Genomic DNA, 17,060 nt, shown 5'->3' with positions numbered 1-17,060 from the left:
GGGGAGAAAAGTCACCAAATGATTAGCTCTGAAGTTACCAAGAGGAAGAACCCAGGCAGGGTTTCTGTGGCCTTCTCAGAGCAGAACCACACTGAGTAACCCCACAGGCATCAGACAATGGAATACCTGTTTTCTGTTATTTGCAAATCAACCAGTTGCAAGGCTTCTTTCTCTTCAAATTCTACTCTATAATTAACCATCCAGTTCTCAGAATTCCCTATTTCTTCATACGAATTATTCTCAAACTGAGTAAAGTCAAACATCTAGGTAAAAAATTACAAGATTAACAGAAGGGAAGTCACAAGGATCAAAGAACGTGATGAAAAAGTGTGGAAGAGTCTATGACACGTAGGGGGATATAGCTCAGTGGTAGAGAATGTGCTTAGTATTCATGAGGCCCTGGGCCCCATCCCTAGCACTGCAAAAAAAAAAAAAAAAAAAAAAGTCTATGAAACACACAGGGAGAAAGACTGAGGAGGAAAATGAGGAAGTTAAGAGTCTTAGAGAGTGTACAGGAACCAGAGGCAAATTTACAAAGATACAAATGGGCCAGATAAAGGTAGAAGGAATGGAAAGAACAATAAAATATAGAAAGAATAAAATCAAGGGAGAGGGAGAAAACAAATACAAAGGCCCTCCTTTGATAAATATAGCATCTAGTCAGTTGAAAGGAAAAAGAGAAAACAAAACCAGTACCAAGACAGTAAACTGAAACAGGAGGCAGCAAATGCCGGGAGCCAGTCTTGTCCTACCTGCTTACACTAAGAAGGTATGAACCAAAAAGAAGGCAGACAACTCCTGACTTTTTTTTTTTTTACCTGAGATTGAACTCAGGGGCACTCAATTGCTGAGCCACATCCCCCAGCCCTATTTTGTATTTTATTTAGAGACAGGGTCTTATTTAGCGCCTCGCTTTTGCTGAGGCTGGTTTCACATTCTCGATCCTCCTGCCTCAGCCTTCCAAGACGCTGGGATTACAGGTGCATCTCCTGACTTTTTTCAAATTAAAATGCGTCCAAGTGTCCTTTGTCTTTTCCAGATCAGAATTCCTCAGCCAATTTAAATTTCAGCTTTAACACCTTCAACAAATGTGAACAACTCCTAGTTTTCTCCCTGCCCCCAGCCTTTTTGCTCTCTCCCCACCTTCCACTTTGGCTTTGCCTCCTGAATCTATCTTCACCCCCAAAATCATCCTGAATAACAGCAAACAGGCTCCAGGCTCTTCAGATCCACTCTTTCCTGACGTGTTGTCTTTGTTTGCCTACATTTGGTTAAAATGTGATGGTTATGTGAGCACAGGACAGCTGCCCTGCTTTTAGAAAGCTTAAAAATAAAAATAAACCAAATATTTTATTGGGTATTTTTAAGAAAACAATTATTACCCCATAAATGTTACCTTCACCCCACTATGTGCAGAAAATCCTACTTTTACTGCACAGATGTTATGTAAGTTGTATGAGACAGAAATAACGCCTCTCGCTTCTGTTCTACTTCCTAGGGCTGAAGAGATAATGCTGAGGTGGGCACTCCACAAAAAGTAAACACTAAATGGAACTTGAAGTTTGGTTTTATTAAATTATTTGAATCTTAACATAGCCTAAGGCTGAGGGTATAGCTCACCTAGCATGTATGGGGTCCTGGGTTCTAGTCCCAGTATCACAAAATTTAATAAATTAACAAAAATAAAAAATAAAGTAACCCTAAACATAAGAAAAGACCCATACCTCCCTTGGATAAGATTTATTGCTAGCTTAGTGTACACTGAGCAGGTCACTTGGGTTCACAGGCCCTAGTTCCTATGACTTGACCCTAACGTGAATGTTGATTCTACCTTAGTAAAGCTTCCTTTAAAGTCCCAGCCAGCCCAATTAAGGAATACTGTACCATGAGACAAAGGATATCTTATTAATCTGCATTTAATAGAGTTTTCTCAATAATACATTTTGATGAAAGCAGGTGTTAAATCAAGTCAATTAAATGTGTGTGAGTCAGAAAATGTAAATATCCACAAAGAATATCAATACACACCCAACAGGATGCCAACATTTAACAGATGGACAATGTAGCGAGGACATACAAGCACTAGAACTCTGACATACTGCTGGAGAGGGTGTAAAAGGTTACAACCATTTTGGGAACGGGTTTGGAAGTTTTTCATACAGACAAAAGTATCCTACCCCCATTCACTCTCTCAGAGACTCAGCAATTCTACACCTATGTTCTCAATCCAAGAGAAATAAAATACATGTCCACAAAAATATCTACATAAAAACTTGATTCATAATACCCAAAAACTAAAAATAACCAAAATGTCCATCAACAAGAGAACAGAAAACAAACTGGCAAATTCATAAAGGAGCAGTAGTAGTATTCATTCATGCTGAATACTACTCAACAAGAAAAAGCCACATACTACTATGCCAAACAGAGTAACACATGCCCGTAATCCCAGATACTTGGGAGGGTGAGATGGGAGGATCTGGAGTATGAGGCTGGCCTGGGCAACTATGCAAGAATTGGTCTCCAAACAAAAAGAAAAAGATACTATGTAGATACACAACAACATGAAGAAATCTCACTGACATGCCAAAACAAAGAAGCTGGGAAAGAAATCCCAGTTTATGATCCCATGTATAACAGGTAAAACAAATCTATGGCTTAAGAACTTAGAAACTGGTTAGTTCTGATGCAGAATTATTGATCAGTGAGGAATATGTGGAAACTTCTAGGATGTAAAAAAATTATATCTAAAAAGGAATGTGTGACATGGGTTTATGCATTTTGCCAAAGTTCATTGTTACATACTTATTATTAATTTCACTAAATGTGGCATTAAAATTTATAGCATTTCAAATTATAAACAATATTGAACTCTAGTAGCTGGTTTGCTTTCTTTGGTTGTATGAATTAGCAATTTTGAAACTACTTCCTGTGTATTCTAGGTTCTAGCAAATGACTAAACATTTGGAAGATGATGGCAATCAGGTTTTTGTCTATTAAAGAAGGCAGATTCCAATATAGAAGAGAAATAGACTAGGTATGATGCATCCAAGATATTGGATTGGATTGGAGATATCAGTATGAACACAGGGCAGAAATACATGTGTGTATATACTTACACATGTGTAAATTTTGCCAACTATATTATGTGTATATTATATGTCTTATATTAATTATGCACATACATTTTCTAGTTCTGCTAGCTAAGAGGTCTATAGACAATGGTATACTTGTAGCAATGAGTGCATTAATAAAGTACTCATATCTTTACATATAACTACCTTGTCTTCTTAAATGACAGGGCTCCATAAATAAACAAACAAACAAAGAAAACAAAACAAATCATTTTTTTTAAAGGGCTGATCGCAGAACAAGGACAAGAAAGAAAAAAAAAACACATGATGACCTAAAGCATTTGTTAAATAATGGGGGAAGCTTTAAACAGACACAGGATCCAGTTTGAATGTACACCCATTGACAAAGACTAGAGCAAGAATCAAAATCTTGATACTAATGAATTATGACCTACTGAATCAATAAAAATGCAAGATTCCACAGTGATATGAATAAATTAAGAACAAATGAATAAGAAAGAAAATTGCAGCAGGCCAACTAACAACAGAAATCATGGAATTACAAAGGATACGAAAAATGTGGGTGAAAGCTTTATGAAGTTGGGGATATTTATATAGCATCAAAGTATGTTCCCATAAAGTATCTTTGCGCTGTATACAAAGGGAATGGTAACTTGACATTGGAGAAGGTTGGCAGACACCACTTAAACAAGTATTCAGGGTTAACATTACCAACTTTGGAAAAAACCAACATCATGTACTTCCTGCTGTACTAAGGAGACGGAATCACTTTGGTGTCCCTGTTACAAGTATATAACCTGAGTATAATAATGAAGAGACATCAGGCAACCAAACTGATAGGTATTCTAGAAAGTAAATGCAGGTGTTCTTCAAAAATGCCCTGATTAAGAAAGACAAAGAAAGGCTAAGAGGCTATTCCAGATTAAATGACATTTTATTGTCATGCATAATTCCAAATCCTGCATAAGTGGGAATAAACCATCAAGGACACGTTCAGACATAATTTAATTTCACTTAATACTTAAATATAATTTGTAGATTAAACAATAGTATCTATCAGTGTTAAACATGAAACTTATAAACTTGCTCACTATAATTCCTTCTTGAAGAGCCAAGCGGAGGAGTGGTACACATATACATTATAGCCACAATACATGTTAATAAAGGATCCTATTTAACTGGACTTAATTCCAATATTTCCACAATAATCTGTTCAGGAACCTTGTTAAAATGGAATACCCATTAAAATCTTACAAAAATATATCTGTGAAAAAGAGTTGGAGAACCATTTGTCTAGTAAATTCACTTCCTATATACAGTTAATTGAAGAAAGATCTGTGCTAGGAAAATAAGAGACAGACAGACACACACACACACACACACACAGTGATCTCAACTTCAAATAAGAAGACAAAAACAAGTATAAAAAATAGATATCTATCTAACAATCTCACCCAAGGACAGAAGCATACTTGTAGGCTATCCAGTCATCCTCTTGGTATCCATTTGGTTCTAGGACCCCCCCCCCCACACACACAGAGGATATTAAAGCTCATGGACGTTCAGTCTCTTATAAGAAATGGCATAGAATTTACAGAATAATTTGCATAGAATTATCTACACACATCTTCCTGCATACTTTAAATCATCTCTATTACTTATAATACCTAATACAATGCATATGATTCATAAAGAGTTGTTATACTGTATTATGGAGGGAAGAATAACAAAAGTCTGAACTTGATCAGGACAGATGCTTTTTGTTTTCTCAAGTATTTTTGTTCTATACTTCATTAAATTGATGGATGCAGAATCCAAGGCAATGATTTTTAAAGAGGGTTGATATTCAACAAATTGAATTTCAGTTTCATTTAGTCATTACATCGAACATACTATTCTTCATGCAATTCTAAACCTGACTCTTCCAATGAACTGCAGATCAGAAAGCCTGCAGGCCTTAGTGAGTACCTGCTATAGGCCAAGCACTGTGCTAGACTCAGAAAATGCAGCAATGAATACATTTCCAGCTGGCCATGAGTTCTCAGTCCAATGAGGGAGTTAGAAAAGTGAACCCATTCAGTGAAGACTGTGGTATCAAGGGCTGAGGACATAGCCTAGTCGTAATGTGCTCACATGTGTGAAACTATGAGTTCAATTTCTAGCACCAAAAAATAAGCCTAAGTGTCAGATTTTATGGAGACACAAATTCAGACAGAGAGGGACTGAGATATTTCCTCGAGGAGACAACATTGAAGCAAAATAAGCAAAGGCATGCTAAATTTCTTCAGAAAAATGTTCAAAAAGCTTTTTTAAAAACTTTATTTCAGTCATTTAATATTACATTCTTCCTGCATGGTATCACTGCATTTAAAAAAAGAAAAAGAAAGAAAAGAAAAGAAGGTAAAAGAAAAATAAAGCATATCCACTATCCACTAGCTATTAAAATCTAGGTGGTTGTAATTCAAAACCTAAAAAGGACTTTAATACTGGGGTTGCCTCAAATAACCATCTTGAAATTCTGGCAAAAGCACCTTTAGACTTACCTAGATTTCAAGTATAGGAGTAAAATAATTGGAAGAGAAAAATCACATAGAGGAATAAACAGAAAAAAATCAAAAATAGAACAGTCTGAGAAGACAAGAAGCGCTAAGTATTGTTTACCTGTCAGCTGACATTGATTAATCTTGTGTTCTGTGATATCGCTCAGTGATTCAAACACCTGGAGGCAACTGTCGCAGCTGTGCACAGCTTCGTCTTCCAACTCCTCCCCGTCTTCCGGCCTCTTCTTACAATCTATTGCCTCTCCATCTTCAATCTTGTCTTCAAGTTTACAGTTGGGGTCTGAAAGAAAACCAAGACTGTAAGTATGGGGTTTAAAGACAGGTTCTTTTAAAGTAACATTTAATCTTCTTGCTGCCAAAAACAGAAACACCATTTTCCTTGAAGCTGCAGTAGGAGGGTTTCATTGCAGATTTTATTACAGAAGGATCAAAAGTGAACCTTCCCTAAAATTTGTCAGTTTTTGATGATTAAAGGAGTTCTTCCTTTTTCCCCACTCTGCAGCCCCTTTTCCTACCTCTCCCTTCAAATAATCTGTCCACCCATAAGATTAACTTTGTCATTTTTTTCCACAGCCTTTTAGGAGCTTTTTCTTAAAAGAGAAAGATAAATCACTTCTAAAATTAAATAGTCTCCAATGCAAAGGGGCGGGGGGAACACTGTACTTAAGAATGAACTTCTTTTCTGTTAAATATACTCTTCATGGGAAATTACCAGAATTACATAAAAGTCTAGACTAAGCTAAGTTAATTACCATAGGCACAAAATTGACCTTTACTTATAAATTGGTCAAAACACACAGTTGCTCCATTATTTGTTAGAAGGCAATAGCAAAACAAGCTGTACCACACAGAAAAACATTCTTTCAAACACAAACTCAAGTGTAAATATATCAGTATGTCTTTTGTTTTCAAAATTATGAGGAAAAAAGAAAACACAGGAAGAGCAATTATGAATCATAATCAAATCAGCAACTTGAATTGGCATTATCAATGTTGAAAAGCTAAATGTTGTGAAAACTAAATATAGTTCCATTTTAACTCTAAGAATGATACACAAACAGCAGGGGAAATAAAAGGGTAAAGCATATCTAAAGCTTTTACTTAGGGCTCAATAAATACTTCTTTTGTTGTTGCTTGTGCAGCGCTGGGGACTGAACCCAGCGCCTTGCATGTGAGAGGCAAGCACTGTACCCCTGAGCAACATGGCCAGCCCTCAATAAATACTTTGTATTATTTATGCTGCCCTTTGACACATTCTGGAGAAGTATCCCCGCTCCCAAACCCTGATGCCTATGATCCTCTGCGGGAACAGAGTGGAGGTGGGTAAGAGTAGAGGTGGAGAGGGAGGGAGAAAGAGTATGTCTCTCTCCAGGAGAAATTAGAATAATATAATCAGTGACTTAATTTCTGGGATACTAATTTCTAATTGTAAAAAGTTCTCCAAAGTCAGAAATAAGTTATATTTCAACTCTAACTAGAGACTTCTATTTTCTACAAGACCCTGACTAATCAATGCCGCCACAGTTCCAAAAAAGTTATATCAAGATACCTAAAAAATATACAAAGCATTATCTATAGTCCTGTTTCACAATAGGACAGTAATACTAATTTTAGTATAACTATAATACATTTGATGCTTTAAATAAAAAATATATTTAATATTTTAAATGTTTCATTGAATATTTGAAATGTCATGTTCAAAATTCCACACAACCAAAAACAGTCAAGTATTTTAGAGAAGAGTTCATACATGCTACCACCCTTCTTCATTCTGCTGTTTGAATGTAACACACCTCTGAACATGCTTCCAGGAACCCAACTTCTACAAGTCCCTTATACACCTTTTTCTGTGTGTGTCTGGCAGTTGTTTCAAAGTCTTTCTTTGTATCTGCAATGGACTTAACTCTATCACCACCCTTCAAGTGATTAATATGCCAAAATTAACACATTTCATCATATATAACCATCTCTCGGGTTCAGGAAAAAAGCAGAATTCTCATCTCAAAGAACAAGTAGTTTTGTTTGCTGCTGTTGTTTTTTTTTAAACATAGTATTTAAGTAAATTGGTAATTTGGGTTGATTTGCCATCTGGAAAATTATTATCTCAACACTCTACACAGTGCCCATTTCAGTATACTGGGATTCAGACTGCTTGGTCCTGGGGGAGTAATCACGGGATCTTTTTCGTTAGTCTTGTGCTTTGCCCAGCATAGAACCGTCTCCAGGTGAGTGCTTAGTAAATATTATTTAGTGATGTTTTTTTTTAAGAATAAGGAAAAGAGAGAGAGAGAGAGAGAGAGAGAGAGAGAGAGAGAGAGAGAGAGAGAGATCCTTAAAAAGTCCTTTATTAGTATTTTTTCTGCAAACAGGAATAGACTAGTTACCTCCAAATTAAAAACCATCTACATTTTCCAAAATTGACACTATAAGACCCATTGCATTTTAGTTTCCCGAATGCTTTTAAATGCTTCATCTAAAGCTACAGACACAACAATGGGTAATGGTCCAAAGATGTTCCAAAAACTAAAGCCAAGTGGTAAAATACTGCCAAACTAGAGAGCAATTCAAGAAAATAAATAACTGTCCCCAGTATAGCTAAGTGTCCCCCATGCCACTAAATACTTGTTGGGAAGCAGCAGGCACACTCTGAATATTCTTGGTTGTTTAGCATGAGTTTCCAGTTTCTCAAAAAACTGACAGCACTCAGGGAAATATGAGTGTTAGGTTTGAATTTTAATATGATTATTTAAATGCTACACATCAAGTTTGCAGACCTGTTTGTTTTTAAATAAGGGGATTCTCGGAATACTTTAAGTAGTATGCAGACAAAAATGATAAAAAAAACCTCACCTTCCTTATTATTCAAGAATATGAGCACTTTACACAATCTAATATCAAAAATACCAAACAAATATGAATGTGTGATGCTTTCGCTCTTAAAAGCTGAAAAGTGACCCAGCCCATGCTTCTGACACTATGGCTAGTTATTAGAATGAGGGTCATTTTAACACTAATAAAAATGTTTTTGCTTCCACTTCTACATTTACAGATAGAACCCTTTGGGGACTGAAGTCAGTCAAGCTTATTCACTTCTGCTGCAACTTTAGGATGCATGCTCCAGCCAACTGGCGAATTTGTTTTTAGGTCAACACTTAAGCGGGACCCTCTGGGAGGTGGGTTCGATTATAGCCTATGATGCCTTAGTGTAATGAGTACTAGAATCTCAGTCTCTCTCCTTGTAAGAAGACTTTTTCCAGCCTTCACTTTCAGGAGAAATTTTTTCTTGCCCATTCAAAAGATGTGTTTATTTATGTTAGGGGTTTCCGTTCCTAATGCCAGTTGATGTAGGAAGATTCTAGAAAGCTTACATTGTCAACCATTTCTTTCCCACAGGTGGCTACACTTCAGTAATTGCACATGGCCTTAGTGATGTAGTTTTTATAAAGTCCTTTGAGATCCAATCATAAAAAATAATTGTATTACTCTGCTAGCCATTCAAACCTCTGACTTCAACCTAAGGGGTTATAAATACAAGGTCCATGCTTGTAAGTAATGCCCTGCCCCCAGCACCACTGCAAGAAGGACAATTGTTCTTCCAACTACATTGTTGGCTGTAAACCCACTCAAAGGGCAATATTTTAAAATATCCCCATACCCCCTACAGGGCAGCTGCAAAGCGCGTCTTGGCTGCAAGCGATACGCTCTCCCCTGCCCTAAATGATGCAGCTCGGGCATTTTGCATCCATCACAAATGATCTCACCTGCTCAACCAACTTTCCAGCTCACCCCTTCCAAAGAGTGCCATGAAACACTGGATTTACAGTGTTCTGATATGAATCAAAGGCTGAATTTTGGAATACAGACACAATTATTATTATTACTAAAATAAATGGCAACACTCTGTTTCCAATTCTGTAACACTACCTACAAATGAGAATTTAAAAGAGGTATGATTTTCCTCTTATTATGTTCTCTGGCAGGTAGTTCTTTCCTTCTTCTCATCCTCCTCTTCATAAGGATTGTTATTGCTTTAACTTGGTTTAATAAAATTACAACTTGGGGGAAAATGAAAAATTGCACTGGCTTAAAAGTGTTGGAGGCAATAAACCCATGGACTTCAATTAATTTCAAGTGTGGGATCAGTTTAAGGCCAACCAGCAGAAATTCTATTCTGTCCATGTAAAAATGAGGTTTCACCACATTTACTTTTTATAACCTATATAAAAGTCAAGTAAAAGTAATGAATATCTAAAAGCCATCTCAGTGGACTGGCAAAGACTATCTGTATTCTTGAAACTCATCTTACATATTTCTCTCTTTGCAACAAGGATCCCATGCCTGATCAAAGCTAAAATGTCAAACTACTGAGAGAACAGCCCAATTTCCAATCCATTTCACTGCCTAGAAATAGACCTCCTTCCAAGCCACTTTTGCATGGAAAAGCACTGGCAAAAGAAAGAAAAACTAAGAGATCATGTGGTTATAATTATTACCAGGCAAGGAATATTTCTGCAGCTCAGTGGTAAAGTAAAACTCTGTCGCTCTCTGCTCCCAATAGTGTCCATCGCAAAACAACTGCCTCATTAAATCTCTGCAGTAAGATTAATATGCCGTAGCTGCACTACATTTATAACTTGGTACTCTATAAAAAGCACATTTAATGGTAAGAGCCAGAGCCTAGATACAAAGTATTACTATAAAAACTTCTGGCAGCGAGTGCATAGTGCAGGCCCTAGTCCTTCTTGCAGGAGATATAAATGAGGTTTTTCCAGGTTAATTCCAAGCATGAAGCCCTACCTTAACAACAGAGTCTGTTTTTATGAGAGTGACAGAAACACAAGATTCTGAGGATGATGTAAATATGAATGCAAGAAGATTACTTAACAACTAAGGTTGGCAAGAGATGAATGAACCCAAAATACTCCACTTATACACATACGCAAACTTAAAACTGGACCATTTCCTAACATTTTGTTCTCTGGTCATGGCCAGCTTTTCACCAAATTAAACAACCATGGCATGAATTATTCAATCTTAAACCAACCAACACAGTGCCAAGTGAGTTCAAGAAACCACCAAATAAAAAATACCTAATGCTTTGAAGAAACAAGTATTGGTTTTATTGTGATGACCATGACCTCCTGGATCCTAATTACCTACAACTACAAAAAATAAAGATCGAAGAAAAAGTGTGCCTAATACCGCATTACCAGTGGAACTGTAAAGACAGAAAAAGGGTTCTGTTATTTTATAAAGTAAGTAAAGATATCTTCTTTTAAAAATGTTTTTTAGTAAACCCTGTGTCTTATGTTTAGGAACTCTATGCTAGTTAAGTAAACAAATGATTTATACAAATGCATTCCATACTCAAACTCCCCCAAATCACTACAGTAATGACTAACAACCTAAGACCAACAACCTTCTTGTACCAAAAAATAATTGTCTAATGTTGTATTTAAATTTCACATGTGTACAGGTAACCAAACAGGTAGGTTTACTGACATATTTAGAAGCCCCATCCCTGAAAAGAAAATCAAAGACTACCTGCATAAATTAAAATACTTCTTCCCTACACATGCATCAAATCATATTCAGTTTCTCTTTATACTTTTTAAGAACAGAGGAAAAGTTACCTTCAGGCTACAAAGAGTTAACGAGAAACAGAAAGCCTTCCTAGTTTACAAAAACCAAAGGGCGGGATCATTATTTTGTGCTTTCTGGGCTCTAGATATGCATTCTAACTTGAAATCCCATAAGATGAAAACAGATTTAGGGAAAATAAATCGCACACTGTTATAAAATGGCAAGCAGGCTCTAATGAAGGATTGCAGCACTGCCAGACTGTGCAGCCGTCTGTCCCACACTTGCCTGCTGGTCTGCTGTCTCATTTTTTTCCCATACTGTCAACAAAAGGTAAACAAACAAACAAAACAAAAACAAAAACAAAAGCAATCAGTGGGATGGTTAGTGATGAGCACCAAGGGCTAAAGCCTCATCTTAGAACACAAACGTCATTCCAGGTAGAGACCTGGATATGCACCAACCAAAGAGCACATGTGGTCAAGGTTAAGAAGATGCTTGTCTCACTTTCTCAGCAATGTTTATTTTCTAAACACTGTATTCTCTGAAAGTGATTACATTGTTTTATAGAAGGAAGGAAAGGAAAGCCTTTTTCATCTATTTGTTCATTCCTTTGTCTACAAAATCTTCTGAGACAGAATGAATTATCTCCACATTTACAAAAATCACTGTTAAAGGTTAGAATTTCTGTGGTTTTCCTTGATTGTTCTACAGGTCCTATTGAGGTCCTTGAAGACTAAGAGAAATATCACAGATGCACTATTATCAAGGAGAAGATACCAAACATAAATTTATTACCACTCTCTATCTACAATGAAATTCCTTGCAGATGGATACGAATGAAAAGAAATTAGCCTTGGGAGAGGTTAAAAAAAAAAAAAAAAAACAGACACACATGCACACTTTGGAATCAAATTAAAAGTTTCTCCTCTTCCAATCAGAAAATTACACACAAATCTCTGTCTTCTACTTGGTCCCTCTTTATCATCAAGTTAAAAAAAAAAAAACAATAGAAGAAAGCAACTTCAGCACATCAACTTTCAAATTAAGAGAAGTTAGTAACACAGTCCTACTTTTAAGATCATGTAACTTCAAACTGAATCACTACGGCTGTCTTGTCACAACTTCAGTAAGCAAATATTTATTCGGAATCTATGAGGCATTAGACACTTGTTTAAGACCCTGGAGGTACAAAATCTAAGAGGAACCTGGTCCCCAACCAAAGAGCTCTGCATTCTGCTCTAGTTTCCTAACTAGTTCATCCAAAGCAGGTTAGAGGTTTGGGGATACCTATGCTTCCAACCCTCAAGGTAGCCAGGGATAACCTAGAGTGACTAGAAATTACAAATCTGTTTTTCCTGCCTTGTGTAACTTTGTTCATGTACCCAAGTTTGCCATTTGAAACTTATCATTCTTCTGCATATGTCATGATCAGGCCTGGCAAGCACTCTCATTCAGGGAGATAAGCAGATGAATAAATCAATGAGTACAGAAAAAGGGACAAGTGCTTGGGGTGGGGGGGCATCTAGATCAGGGCAGGAATGTTTTACCCAATGCAGAACAGCTCTAAGTTTTGAAGGAAAGATGGAACTGAGGACAAACAGAACACAGTTCTCCAAACTTAGGAAACATGAGCAAAGCCACAAATGCATAAAGCAACATCAGGCTTTTAAGGAAGTGCAAGTACTTCTATGCCACTCAAATGAGAGGCACTGGATAGAGTACAAAGAAAGGGAGAAATACAGAGATCAGGCTGGAAAAGTGGCTAGATCCAGAAAGAACCACTGAATGGAATGTTCACGTGCCAACCTCAGCCCGATGAGAAGTCTTCAAGGAACTTTAAGTAGGCAAGTGATTGATCTAGTTGACATTTTAGAACGATGCTCCATTGGTCATTGAGAGAATGAGATGACCAAGGACCAGACCAGGAAGCCAGAAGACTACTACAGAACACAAGCCAGGAAAGAAGAAGAGGAGAAACTATGTCAGTGGCAAAAAGGAAATAATGGGTCTAAAAATCTCTATGGAAACAGGATCTAGACTTTCTATGGGTAAAAGAAAGTGAACCTGTATCAGTATTTACCAGGCATCAGGTTTAGTGGAGAAATCCTAGAGATGAACTTGATGTATTGGTTTTAAAATAGGTATATTCATCTAGGCTAATGACTTACATTTCTAGCTACTCTCACACCCACGTTTTTTTCTTTTATTCGTCTTCCTACTTGCCTAAATGGTGGCAAAAAAAAATGCCAAAGTTGGAGAAAATCTGGACAGAACTAACTCATCAACTAACATTTAATCTAGTAAAAGAGCTTTGCACAGACCCCAAGAACATTGGTTGGGACTTAAGAGATCTTCAGTGAGTCTTCTTCTACCTCAGTTTTATTTCACACACATATGAGTCCAAAGAAAATAAATGTAAAATTTAACTGAAAACTAAAACAGATACTAATTCTAATATGTCTTTTGTATTTCATCTTTTAAAAAATTATTCACCAAGATTTTAAGTAATTTAATATGAATTTACATGCAGTTCAAAATTCTTTTGATAAGACCAAGTAATGATGGTAGACCACTACTTTCAATAATATAAAACCCTACCCAGAGGTACACACGTGCTCCTGCCATGATATAAGCCAGCTGAGGGGTGCCCTCACCAGAGCCTACTTTGCTGTTTAGAATTGCAGCCTCCAAATTGAGCCCAAATCAACCTCTTTTCTTAATAAAAAAGAAAGAAAGAGAAACAGAATAACATAGAGCACAAATAAATATTTTAAAATATTCATTTAAAGTGTATAAATAATCTTTTTAAAGAAGAAATATGATAAGGAATCAGGACAAACATACAAAAGAAGACTCAAATGGGTACACAAAGTCCAAATCACTTTTCTTTATCACTAATAAAGAAAAAGTTGCCCTGTCAAAGTGTGTTATAGATAGTTTTATAGTGAACAATGTTTTATTATATTATTTGTTGTCATGATTTTTGGATTTAGGTTATTTGGCATTAGCCTTTCCCCTTGTCAGAATTGACACTTTACTCCAACTACCTGATGCTTTCTACCTTTAACAGTGACACACTGGAACTTCATAGTCTCTAACTTCTTGCAAAAAAACAACTTTGATATTCCTTTGCTCTTTCTTAAACCAAGCCTCAAGACCCTTTCTTCCATATACTATAAAGAAAAATATTACACACAAATATTTTTAATATCCAGGTATTCAAGTTCTAGATTTTTTACAGTGAAGTAATTTGAAAACTGATAAAAAGTCACTCTGGAGGAAAACAAATTAGTTCAATAATGTCCAAATATACTGAAAAATGCTTCCGAGGACAACCACAGTTATAAGTGAATCTCTTTGAAGCTAGGATTTAGACGATTGGATGTTTGGGACAGTGTCTAGTTATTTCCTCTTTGCCAAATAAACCTAGAGGCTCTGTTATAATAGCAGAGTGAGGAAATGTTACTTCACCTAGCAAAGGAAATCTGGAGCAAGAAGTCTTTGTATTTGAGAGATACCATACTCCCTAATACTTCTTAATTCTTCCCCAAGTTTAGACACAGTCGATCAAATTGCAACAATATTTCTGAATGGAACACTTAAAAGTTAACTATCTCAACAATTACTGAAAGCCTAGCTTGGGAAGTGATTTTCTTTAACAAGAAACATTGGCAATTTAACAGTTCTTATACAATATAACAGAACTGATTCACACACATACACAAAAATCCAATATTATCATTCAATGATCTTTATTAGTAACTGCCTCTTTTAAAGAAGAAGAAGAAGAGGAGGAGGAGGAGGAGGAGGAGGAGGAGGAGGAGGAGGAGGAGGAGGAGGAGGAGAAAGAGGAGGAGGAGGAGGAGGACCACGACGATGGCGAAGAAGAAGTTGTTGTTGTTCCTCCTCCTCTTAATTGCAATGATAAATCTGAAAGAGGGATAACTGGATTTGTCTAAAGATTGTCAAGTAAACACAACATTTGGGCATTTAATTTCCCACTATAGAATCATAACCTCCAGGAACATGAAAACTCTTTTTTCCCCCCTTCAGCAACTCCAAGTGGTTCTTTAATAAACTGTAGATCAAACTGCTATTAAAGTGGATAATTATTTGAAAACAAGTGGAAAAAAAAGATTTTTGTTTTTTTTCTTTTTGTTCCCAGCTAACATACAAGTAGAAAGCCCACATTTGTAAGTGTTCCTGTTTAGGAAGATAAGAACATAGTTTCTAAACAGTTGCTTTGGTAATGTGATGACTCAGCAAAAGAGTAAAAAGGAAAAAGAAAAATCCTATAAAGCAAGGTACATGTTTATACAATGAAAGATCACAGCAAAAAGTGAGACTGTGATTTATGACTTATGAGCTATTACAAGGTACAGGAAAATTTATGTATAATTGAAAAAAAAAGAAATCCATTTTGTCTTCTTCTAGTTAGACTAATAAATTTTAAAATACATACAACCCTGAAAGTCTAAGGTTCCTTCAGCCTTATACAAAACAAGAAAAGCCACACGCCCAAAAATAAACTATAAAAATAGATTATTATTGATTTAGTACCATTTCTGTAACACTTTCCTTAAGGAATTTGAAACAAAGGAAAATATAAATATCACTTCTTAACTTTTTAACTGCACTTTTCATTTCCTGGAACCCAAAAAAAAAATCCTTAAGTTTCCATATGAGTTTAATTTTTTTTCTTTAGTCTTAACAATCTCTCAAAAATCTACATTTTAAAAATGCACTTTTTCCTACAGAATGACAACCTTGCCCAATGTGCATTCAATCTGCATGTATCTGCAGACAAGTAATAAAGACACCAGTGCTATTAGCATAATCAATACACAATTTACAGAGCTACCCAGACAGAACTGAGAGTGAGCGTGTATGCCATTATCTCAGTAACTATAAATTAATAGTGGTTTGTGGAAATATGTTCCCACTCAGATTGTCTCAATCTTGACTTGTCAACATAATGTGACCATGTATTAAATATTTTATAGTACATATTCTATATGTAAACATATTTTTAAATGGTGATTTATGATCAGATAATCAAATACATACAAAGTAAAATCAACTATATCAATCATATACAGAGGAGAATGGCTGATTAAAATAAATATCCATATTTATTTGTTTTGCCCTGGGTTTGATCCCCAGCACTGCAAAAGAAAGAGAAAGGGGGGGGAAAAAGTGAACCAAAAGAGCCAGGGCTTATTTGATTTTCTTAAAATAATAATAAAGTAATTAATTGGTGGATCCTGCTACTGTGGCAATTTTTAAAAATCCAACTCTTGAGAAACTTTATATTGGGTGGGGGGAACAAGCTGTCTCTGAAATACCATGTATAAAACCTCAGAACTCCAGTGATTTTTTTTTTTTTTTTTTTCAGGAATGGTAGGGTCAATGTCCCACCAGTCCTTGGAACAAATCCCCAACAGGTGTGTCCACCTCTCACAGCCATGAAAAACTAAAATACTGTATCCAAAAGTGGCATATTTCCAATAAAAGAAAACAGACATGCCTTCAGGGTGGTAGAATGCCTTCATCTGCCAGTGAGAATATGAATTTGTTTTCCTGTAGCTGTTTCACACCATGTATTTAAAACAGTCAATGTGGCATTCCCAAAGTGGGACACACGTCTATAGTTTTGCAGGCCCAACCACTATTCAGTTTTTCCTATAACTCAAGCTAGTGGACTCCACCCTAGCAAGTCTCCTGACCTTTGAGTAAGAGAATCAAAAGGAAGACCTCTGAATGGCTCCCAACCTTTGCAAGGAGATTTTTCTGCTGAGATGTCACCAACCACAGAGAAAAT

General features: G+C 36.2%; 1 protein-coding gene across 3 annotated transcripts in view; it reads right to left on the bottom strand.

The window, feature by feature from the left end:
- Window positions 1-17,060, bottom strand: part of Znf521 (zinc finger protein 521) — a 269,708-nt gene that overhangs the window by 234,509 nt on the left and 18,139 nt on the right. For all 3 annotated transcript variants that reach the window (XM_027935670.3, XM_027935667.3, XM_071602833.1), the window contains one exon: window positions 5,757-5,936. Coding sequence is in view for 2 of the 3 variants with exons in the window: in XM_027935667.3 (XP_027791468.1) it covers window positions 5,757-5,936 (180 nt within the window). In the remaining variant the exon portion in view is untranslated. The remainder of the gene's footprint in view (window positions 1-5,756; window positions 5,937-17,060) is intronic.

The sequence above is a fragment of the Marmota flaviventris genome, chromosome 16 (assembly GCF_047511675.1).
Source record: "Marmota flaviventris isolate mMarFla1 chromosome 16, mMarFla1.hap1, whole genome shotgun sequence".
In the NCBI taxonomy this organism is placed as follows: domain Eukaryota; kingdom Metazoa; phylum Chordata; class Mammalia; order Rodentia; family Sciuridae; genus Marmota; species Marmota flaviventris.
The sequence above is the reverse complement of the archived record's forward strand: the minus strand, read 5'-3'. Positions and strand labels throughout refer to the sequence as shown.